Genomic DNA, 10,269 nt, shown 5'->3' on the forward strand with positions numbered 1-10,269 from the left:
TGGGCTCTGATGGCCCTGTTTCCCCCCTCCCGTGCTGTGGCGGTGACCCGGGGTCACACACACACACTTGGTTGTGGTATTGGGCCTCTGCAATCACCAGGGCTAGGACCAGGCCTCAGGTGGGGATGGTGATGCCCAGGGAGGCTGAGGTCACATTAAGGATTTGGCTAGAATTCAAATGCTCCCAGGGTTGTGCGTTGCTTCCCCCCCCCAGGAGTTAATTTGTTTTGGGGGCCACTCTGGGCCTCTCCTGGTTGCACCCAGCGGTGCTCAGGGGCCCCTGTGGCATTGGGGCTGGAACCCAGACTTCCTGCCCGCAAAGATGCGCTCAACCCCCGTGTGTCTCCACAGGATGCATTGTCCCCCACCTGGTGTCCTGGAGCCTGCCCCTGAGTGACGCTTCCTGCCACGTCCCCCGGCTGCCTGCCCCATGGAGAAAGGACTCGCATTGTCCCCGGAGCGCCGGGACACGCTGCACAGCCTGAGGATGAGGAGCAAATACGCCTTCTTCCTGGCGTTCGTGGTGTTGGTTTTTGTCTTCATTGAGAAGGAAAATAAGATCATCTCCAGGTAAGTGGGGTGTTCCCAGGTGCATGGGTCACCCGCAGACTCTGGCTGTCCCACAGTGGTGATTGGCTTGGCATCTGGACTCGGCACTCTCTACAGTGACCATGTAGACTTGTGCTTCCCTTTCCTGTGACCTGAGCCTCCTGTGCAGAGCTCTGTGCTGTAAAGTGAGGGCCAGAGAGACAGTCCGGAGGGCTGGACACTGGCCTTGCACTAGCTGACCCTGGTTTTGATCCCCAGCATCCCTGTGCCCCACCGGAAGTGAGTTCTGAGCACCGCTGGGTGTGGCCACCCCCCAGAATACATACACACACACGCACACGCACGCACACATGCCTCACGCATGCACACACACGCAGAGTGAGGAAATGTGAGAGGTTTTCTGGCACGTGGCTGGTGCCCAGAACCTGCAGGAGTGCTTGCCGTCCTTTGTTTCCTGGCCAGGGCAGGTGCTCTGTGTTACCAGCAAGACCCTCGGCGTCTGATGTCACAGCAGTGGCTGAGGAAAGGCCGGGCCCTGCTGGGTGCTAGGACAGGTCTGCCCAGGACAATTAAGCCAGGTTGGATCTAACCCCGCTCCAGGGCAGGGTGCTCACGCAGGCCGACGGGGAGCACTGCCCTCCAGAGAGAGCCGCCCTGTAGTGTGTATTGCCCTGACAGGCCCCACGGGCACAGAGCTAGACTCAGAGCCAGTCAAGGAGCACAAGGGGGGGGTGCAGGCTAGAGAGACAGCACAGCGGGGAGGGCGCTCGCCTTGCACACCGCCAACTTGGATGCAAGGGTCCCCTGAGCTCTTCAGGAGTGACTCCTCAGGGGTAACTTCTTTTTTTTTCCTTTTTGGGTCACACCTGGCGATGCTCAGGGGTTACTCCTGGCTCATGCACTCAGGAATTGCTCCTGGCAGTGCTCGAAGGACCATATGGGATGCTGGGAATCGAACCTGGGTCGACCATGTTGGCTGCATGCAAGGCAAACGCCCTACCGGCTGTGCTATTGTTCCAGCCCCCTCTGGGTAACTTCTGAGCATCGCTGAATAATGTACACCCCCCATCCAGCACACACACACACACGCACACACACACACACCAAAAGCAGGAGATGGGTAGGGCATCAGGTGGCCAGATTCCCAGATCCTCATGTGCCCACGGGGGCTTCTGCTCCTGCTCACCCTTCTTACAACTTTCCTTTTCTGAAGACTGCTCAGGGCTCACCCCAGCCCCGTGCTTGGGGCTCGCCCCTGGGGTGGGACCCGGCCAGCTGCGTCAAGGCAGCTGCCTTCCCCGCCGTCCTGTCTCTCCGGCCCTGGCACCTTCTTCGCCTCACCTCCGGCCCCCCACTCATCCTTCCCGGGGCCGTCACCACGCCGTGTCCGTGACTGATCTCAGCTCTGTGCTGCGAAGGTGGTTTCCGCAGGAATCAGGCTTCGGGCGGGGGCCTGCTTGGAGACTCTGGGACAGGGGGACGGAGCCTCCCGACCCTGACCGCTGAGCCCCGTTTCCCTTTGTCCTTGTGCACAGGGTCTCGGGCAAACTGATGCAGATCCCCCAGCCCGCGGTGGACAGCAACAGCACGGACCCGGCGCTGGGCCTGGCCGAGAACGCCTCCCTCTTGTCCCTGAGCGAGCTCAGCTCGGCCTTCACCCAGCTGCAGAGCCGCCTGCGGAACTTCAGCCTGCAGCTGGGAGCGGAGGGCGCGGGCCGGGCCGAGGGGGAGGACCAGGCGGAGGACGGGGAGCGGGAGGCGCCGGGCGGCCGCCGCCACGTGCTGCTCATGGCCACCACCCGCACGGGCTCCTCCTTCGTGGGCGAGTTCTTCAACCAGCAGGCCAACATCTTCTACCTCTTCGAGCCCCTGTGGCACATCGAGCGCACGGTGGCCTTCGAGGCGGGCGGCGCCAGCGCGGCCGGCTCGGCCCTGGTCTACCGCGACGTGCTCCAGCAGCTCTTCCTGTGCGACCTGTACGTGCTGGAGCACTTCATCAGCCCCCTGCCCGAGGACCACCTGACCCAGTTCATGTTCCGCCGCGGCTCCAGCCGCTCGCTGTGCGAGGAGCCCGTGTGCACGCCCTTCGTCAAGAAGGTGTTCGAGAAGTACCACTGCAAGAACCGCCGCTGCGGGCCCCTCAACGTCACGCTGGCCGCCGAGGCCTGCCGTCGCAAGGAGCACATGGCCCTCAAGGCCGTGCGCATCCGGCAGCTGGAGTTCCTGCAGCCGCTGGCCGAGGACCCCCGGCTGGACCTGCGCGTCATCCAGCTGGTGCGGGACCCCCGGGCCGTGCTGGCCTCCCGCATGGTGGCCTTCGCCGGCAAGTACGAGGGCTGGAAGAAGTGGCTGGCGGAGGGCCAGGACCAGCTCGGGGCGGAGGAGGTGCAGCGCCTGCGTGGCAACTGCGAGAGCCTCCGCCTGTCGGCCGAGCTGGGCCTGCGGCAGCCGGCCTGGCTGCGGGGCCGCTACATGCTGGTGCGCTACGAGGACGTGGCCCGCCGGCCCCTGCAGAAAGCACGGGAGATGTACCGCTTTGCGGGCATCCCGCTGACGCCGCAGGTGGAGGACTGGATCCGGAGGAACACGCAGGCCGCCCAGGCCGGCACCGGCATCTACTCCACGCAGAAGAACTCGTCGGAGCAGTTCGAGAAGTGGCGCTTCGGCATGCCCTTCAAGCTGGCGCAGGTGGTGCAGGCCGCCTGCGGCCCTGCCATGCGCCTCTTCGGCTACAAGCTGGCCCCGGACGCCGCCGCGCTCACCAACCGCTCGCTCAGCCTCCTGGAGGAGCGCGGTACCTTCTGGGTCACGTAGGGGCCGGGGGGCCAGGCGCGTCCCTCCTGAAAGCCCCACCCAGCCACCCAGCAGGGAGACCAGGCTGCTTGCGGGGTGCGGAGGGGAGCCGCGGCCCCTCTCCCCCGCCCCGGTCAGCTGGGGGCTGCACCCCGGCCGGCGTCGCCGAGGACGGGACAGTGTTCGGTTCTTCTGAGGACCGTGAGACCCAGAGCCCAGGGGACACAGCCTCCCGACCAGGCCCGGGCAGGCCTTACCGACCCACAGAGAAGCGCTCTCTCATGATCTCTCTCTGTCTCGCCCTCTCTCTGTCTCCCGCTCGCTCTCACTCTCTCCCATGTGTTCTCTCTCATGCTCTCTCCCCCCCACCTCTCTCTCTCTCTCTCCCCGTCTCTCTCACTGTAGACCCTGTGGGCCAGCATCCAGATATTTTCCACCCAGCTGTCATGGGTACGCGCCAGTCAGAGCTGACGCTGCTGGACTGGACTGCAGGTTAACCCTTCCATTTCTGGAGCTCCCTACGGTCCAGTCTGGAGTGGGGGTCGCCCCGCGGAAGGGGGCTTCTCTGGGGCCCGTGACTGCTTGCCTTCCCGACACGGTTCAGTATTTGAATGAAACGGGCTCGCCGTTCTGCTGACGGACGCAGCCGGCCCCGAGCAGGGCCGCAGAACGCACACGTCTATGTATGGAGACAGATTCCAGCACGCTTGGCATATAGCACATGTGGGCCGGCTCTGAGCCCGGCAGGCTGATGGGCGTCTCACACCAAGAGGAAAGGAGCCTCTAGTCCTGTCTCTAGAATGATCTGGACGGGTGGGGAGGAATCGCGGTCCTGCCGGGCTTGGGCTGGAGCTGCAGGCCTGCTCCCTCTCCCCTCTGGAATTCGGGGGCTCCTCCCCGGCCCCCACCATGTCCTCATTCCCTCGCGGCCGCTGACAGCAGACAGGATGTTTTGAAATGGCACGGCTGCCCCGCGCTCACCAACCACTTGTTCAGCGGTTCGAGGGCACCGGGCCACGGCTCACAGCACCAGGGTCAGAGTGGCAGACACAGTTGTGGACCCTGGAGGCAGAGGCAGCCTGAGTCCTGCGGTGTCCAACCTGGGCCCCTCTGGGGCCGGGCCCAGGAGAAAGTAGCTTGTGTTCTCGGGGAAGACATCTTGTGGGGACGTGGGTCCCGAGGTCAGCCTGGGCCGGCTGCCGTGACTGTGGTGGTATTTGGACCGCCTCTCTGCCCCGGGCCTGACCTGGGTGCTTTGTTTTATTTATTTATGCCTTGGTGTCTTGTTTTATGGTTACAGTTTTGGTTTTGTTTCTGCCACCGGGAAGCAATCTGAATCTGAAGGGAATCACAGAGAGCTCGCTGGTCCCGCCAGAGTGGGGATACCCCAGGGCGCCTTCCCTAGAAGGATGAGACGCACACTGGCTTCAGGACAAGCCCCCCCCACCCCACACCGCCCAGCACCCACAGGCTCTTCTGTTTGACCCCCTTGTGAGGGAGAAACCTCAGAAATCACCAGCGTCCTTTGCCCTGTCCAGACATGACTTAAATCAGTGGCTCCTCCTCTTCCCTGAGGCCAGCTTTGAGCCTTTCTCCTCGGCCCTAACACACTTCCAGGGTGGGGCTGAGAGGGGGACATTTAGAATCTGTGTCCAAGCAGCAGATGTCCCCCAAGCAGTATGCCTTTCCGCCTCCCCACTCCCCAACCCACCAGCAGGATTCAGCATCACCTCAAGACTAGCCTCGGGGCGATAGTACAGCGGGAAGGGCATTTGCCTTGCACGCGGCCCACCTGGGTTCGATCCCCAGCATCCCATATGGTCTCCCGAGCACCGCTAGGAGTAATTCCTGAGTGCTGAGCCAGGAGTAAGCTCTGAGCATCACTGGGTGTGACCCAAAATGCAAAAACAAAACAAAACAAAAGACTAGCCCCCTCAGTACAGGCGGATACTGGTGTCCTGAACAGCCTCTGGAACCATCTGCCTCCTTAGCCTACAGAAAGGGCTGAGTTTGGGCTTGAGTATTGTGAGTACCAAGGAAATACAGGGTCCGAGACTGTTGGGAACATGGCCTGGTCAGAGGCCTGGTACAAGTGAGGCTGGCTGCCATCTGGGGGACCTTCTGGTCGGAGCATGGAGAGGTTGGGGGGGGCATTTACAGGGACATCAGCTGTTCAAAGAGCTGGCTCTGATTTGGGGGCTGTTCCCGAGGGTCTGCAGCTCTGAAACCCAGCAGAGTGGGGCCTAGGTCTTTCTGGCAGGCCTCAGAGTGTTCCCTCTCTAGCCCCCACCTGATGCTCGCAGGATGTGGGGACTGAGCACCCCATTCCGGGCTCAGCTGCCCCCCCTCCCCCCCCCCCCGTGTGGAGCACTGATTTTTCCTGCATGCCTCCCGGGCCAAGGACACTGTCCTCTGCTCTGAGGACACAGCCAAGAATGGACCTTTGACAACCAAGAATGGACCTTTGGGACTTCTCAGGACAATATTAATCTGTACATTGCAAAAAAGTGCGCTTAATTTATTTATTTTGTGAAAAAGAAGAAAGTGCCTTATAATTTGTAAGGACTCCACGACTCTACTGAACCCAATAAGGAAAATAGTATTCGTGGAAGCCATTCACATGCTCTACACCCGACCCTCGAGACAATTCACATGCCGGAGGGGTTCTCAAATCCAGGGCTCAGACGCGGGGGGTGGCCCTGGGCATCTGGGGGTGAAGCGGGGGCCCTGGCTTGGCGGCTGACCTGAAGCCACAGCCAATGAGCCTTTCTGCCGCATCCTCGCCTTGGTGCTGACACAGGATGCAGCTGTGTGACCGGGCACTCAGCAGTTTGGTGGAGCCCCTTGGGGCTTGTGGGGAGGGGGCGGGGGTGCCCCGTGGGACCTGGCTGGAGTCTCTGGTTGTGTCAGCAGGGGAAGTGCCGAGGGCTGGGCTGGTGTCTCCTGTCCCAGGAGGCCTACCTGGGCGTCTCTGCCCTCTCTACCTGTTGACCCAGGGAGGCCACTCTTCCTGGGCATGTGTGCCTCTTTCTCCAGCAAGATGCCATTAGCCCAGACCTTAGAGGTAGCCATCAAGATTCCAGGCTGGGTGAGATACGGCAGCGTCCAGGGCACTGTGTCCCCTTCCTGGCTTCTCTGGCCTGGTTTGTCCACCTTGGCGTGCTGCTCTAGCCGATGGTTATCCCAGGTTTGCCAAGGTGGAGGGACGTGAGCCAATTCTAGCCTTGGGTCCTTTCTGCCTTGTACGTACTTGAAAATCAGTAGATGGGGGCCGGTTCTCACAGGGCTGGGGAGACTGACCAAGCCCCTGCCTTGCATGAGCTGGCCCTGGTGTGATCGCAGCCACGTTGCCCCTGAGCATCGCTGGAGGCCGCCAGCATCGCCCTGGAGGTCCCTGCATCCTAACGCTGGGCAGCTCTTCACCCTTGCGCCCCAGTGCTGAAGCCGCCGGTTAATCAGGGATGGGGGTGGGGGGGAGGCCTGGGTGCCACCCTCCCTCCCAAAGCAGTCACGAAGAGGTCACTTCCTGTGCCCTGGCCCGGGAGCATCTGCCCGGGGCCTGCTCTAATGGGGCAGCTTTGGGCTGGCCGCCCCAGAGCCTGCAAGAGTGTACTCTTTCCCTCCTGCCCTTGGCCACCAGCACAGCAGGTCAGGGGGTCCAGGCCCGGACGCTGGGTGCTGAGCTGGCCCACAGCAGGGTTGGTGGATGTGCCTCTCCCCAGGGGGGCTGGCGGCACAGACTCCACGACCTGGTTGGGAAGGCCCAGGGCAGAGGCAGAAGTCCTGCACCACACGGTGGTGCCGATTCCGTCCACACAGGGGGACAGGGAAGACAGGGCATCAGGGTGGCGTCCCGGGGGTGCAAGAATCCAGGAACCAAGAGGGTCCCATCAGTCTGTGCCGGCCGAGCAGAGAGGCCTCTGTGAAATGCGGAGTCCCTGGGTGTGGGTTCCCTGGAGAAGTCCCAAGGGTGTGGGGCAATGCGGAGACCTGCCCTCACCGCCCACCATGCCGAGGAGGGTGGCGGCATTTTACCTCAAAGAAATGTGCAGGTTCAGGTGTCGAGCATTTCCTTCGTGTCAATTGTCATCCCTTGCCTCTGAGTGAATGATTGTGTCAGGGATGCAGGTTCCATCCTCACGGGCCTAAAGCGGACTACAGACCGGGTACTCTGTCTGGGAAACCCAGCAACCCACGGATCCTGCCCCCCCTGGTCTCGGGTGTGAGCTGCCCCTACTGTCTCCATCTCATCTGCGCGTTCTGGGCCATGGGTGCCTGGCTGTCCTGCCCCCACTGGGACCCCACAAACCCTGCTCCCCGCGGTCCAGACCCGTGGCCTCCTGAGTCACGACGTGTACATATGTGCCCACGCGTGTGTATGTGTAGCTTGTAGTTCATGCTCGGCCGCGTTGCTGTCAACCTCCCTTGCGTCCAAGTCCCCAAAGTCCACCATGGTCAAGATCCACCGTGTCCTGGGCACGCGTGGGAGTTTGGGGCCACGGGCCAGGGTCTGCTTTGTGGGACAGAATGTGAACCATCACTTTACTTGACTTAATAAAAAATGGGAACATGCAATGAACAAGACTCTTGAGTGTGTCTGCCTGGCTTAAGCGTTTGTTCCCGGCAGCATCTGGGCGATAGAAACTTCCATGTCAAGGTCACAAAATGCCATGGGGATGTGATTTCAGTGAAGCTGGGAAAAAACGAAGCAGGACGGACAGGAAAACCTTGCTGCGTGGGGCCAGTGCTGCGGGCTGGAACACTTGCTTAGCACGCAAGAGGCCTCGGTTTGCTCCCTAGCACTGCATGGTCCCCTGAGCACTGTGTGGAGCACCCCCCCTCCAGGCTCAGAGCCAGGAGTAGCACCTCAGCGTCACTGCAAATGCACCTCCGTTCCCCACACAGAACGGGGCCAGAGAGCAGTCCTGGCAGTAGGGGAACGTCTGAGAAACCTGGAAACTAGTCCCAGCTTTGCCTCTGGCTGGCTGTGCCCACGCGCAAGTCCTTTCCCTGATGGCGGGGCCCATTTCCCTTTTTAGAATGAGGCACAAAATCAGGGTTGTTTCCCCGAGGCCTCTTTAGGGGGTTAATAACTAGGGAAGGACTGAGGTGTGGTTTAGGCACCAGAGTGTGTGCCTGGCACGTACAAAGCCTCACGCTTGCTAGCCAGCAGAGCAGGACCCCCTGAGCACCGCCTGGGTACAGCCCTGGTGGCCCCCCTGAGCACCACGGGGTGTCCCCAAGGGTCTGAATTATGCCTCAGTACAGGTTCTGAGCCCCGAGGCTGGCAGACCTGACCTGACGTCCCTGGCAGCGACTCCAGGCCTCGCTTCCTGTTGGTGGCGGCTCTGGACATCTATAAGCCAGCAAACTGGGGAGGGAGATAAAAAGAAAAGAAAAGCACAAAGCCCGCGGCTGGCTGTGGCGTGTCGGCGCCCTGGCTGGCCTGGCTTCCCGGGCGAGGTGAGTGGTGAGGCCTCCCTGTCCGTGCCCCGAATCTCAGCGGCCCGCGGGGACTGTCCCTGTCCCAGCCATGCGGCTGCCGTGCGAGCTGGTTTCTCTCTGGTCTCCCAACTGCCGCCTGGATGGATCGGGGCTTCCCCGAGGGGGGCGGGGGTGGATCTCGGAACCAGCGGAGCTCCTGGGTCTGGGGTCCTGGGGCATCGCTGACAAGCTGAGGGGGCACCTCTGGGGCGAGGTGGGGAGGGGCTGTGGTCTGAGGGAGCAGGACTCCCTCCCCCGCTCTGATCCCTGGCCCCGTTATTGCACCCCAGGGGTCAGAGCTCAGGCCCATGTGTCCCTCCGACCCTTCATTTAGAGACACAGTGACACGCCCAGGGGCTGCGCCTCCCTCCCTGGCCTCTGGCCAGTGCCAGGCCCATGGCTGGGCCTCCAGGCCCTGGATATATTTAGTTTAGTTTCTGGGCTGTATTTCCTCCCACAAATGACCCCCCTGGAGAAACAAATTGCTCTAATCATAGAGCAGAGAAGGCTGCAGAGATGCTCACCACCCACCCGCTCAGCCGCCAGCCCCGGGGGGGCCACGGAAGCCACGGAAGCTGGCCCTCCCACACCCAGCCCCGGGAGGCTGCTGACCTGCCAGCGGCAACACCCCACAGGGTGTCGGGGGTGGGGGTGGGGCAGCAAGAGGAAAGGGGCGGAGGGTGACCCCAGCAACGGCCGCTGCCCTTGGCTCAGGGAGTCCCGCCTGCAGGGCCTGGCCCACTGGACACGGCCTCCTTCCTGCTTGTCCCGGTGACCTGCTCTGGGAAATCCTCCTGTCCAAGGATCATTCAGGCTCCTTGATCATGAAAACCCTTTGCGTGACAAGCCCCACTCCCTCCCTTCCCCTCCCTCCCTCCCGCCCGCCTGCCTGCCTGCCTGCCTGCCTGCCTGCCTTCCTTCCTTCCTTCCTTCCTTCCTTCCTTCCTTCCTTCCTCTTCCTTCCTTCCCTCCTTCCCTCCCTCCCTCCCTCTCTCTCCTCTCTCTCTTTCTTTCCTTTCTTTCTTTCTTTCTTTCTTTCTTTCTTTCTTTCTTTCCTTCCTTCCTTCCTTCCTTCCTTCCCTTCTTTCCTCCTTTCCTCCTCCCTCCTTCCTCCTTCCCTCCCTCCTTCCCTCCCTCCCTCCTTCTCTCCCTCCCATCTTTCCTTCCTTCCTTCCTTCCTTCCTTCCTTCCTTCCTTCCTTTCCTCCCTCCCTCCTTCCCTCCTTCCCTTCCTCCTTCCCTCTTTCCCCTTCCTCTTTCCCTCCCTCCCTCCTTCCCTCCCTCCCTCCTTCCCTCCCTCCCTCCTTCTCTCCCTCCCACCTTTCCTTCCTTCCTTCCTTCCTTCCTTCCTTCCTTCCTCCCTCCCTCCTTCTTTCTTTCTTTCTTTCTTTCTATCTTTCTTTCTTTCCCTCCCTCTTTCTTTCTTTCTTTCTTTCTTTCTTTC

At 61.6% G+C, this 10,269-nt stretch overlaps 1 protein-coding gene across 1 annotated transcript; it reads left to right on the plus strand.

Annotated features, from left to right (window-relative positions):
• Positions 1-430: 430 nt before the first annotated feature.
• On the plus strand, positions 431-3,366 carry CHST3 (carbohydrate sulfotransferase 3). The gene is made up of 2 exons (XM_056113465.1): positions 431-570; positions 2,085-3,366. The coding sequence occupies exons 1-2, from the start codon at positions 431-433 to the stop codon at positions 3,361-3,363; spliced, it is 1,419 nt and encodes a 472-aa protein (XP_055969440.1). The 3' UTR covers positions 3,364-3,366.
• The last annotated feature ends 6,903 nt before the right edge of the window (positions 3,367-10,269 follow it).

Source organism: Sorex fumeus, unplaced genomic scaffold, assembly GCF_029834395.1.
Source record: "Sorex fumeus unplaced genomic scaffold, SorFum_2.1 ptg000020l, whole genome shotgun sequence".
Classification (NCBI taxonomy): Eukaryota; Metazoa; Chordata; class Mammalia; order Eulipotyphla; family Soricidae; genus Sorex; species Sorex fumeus.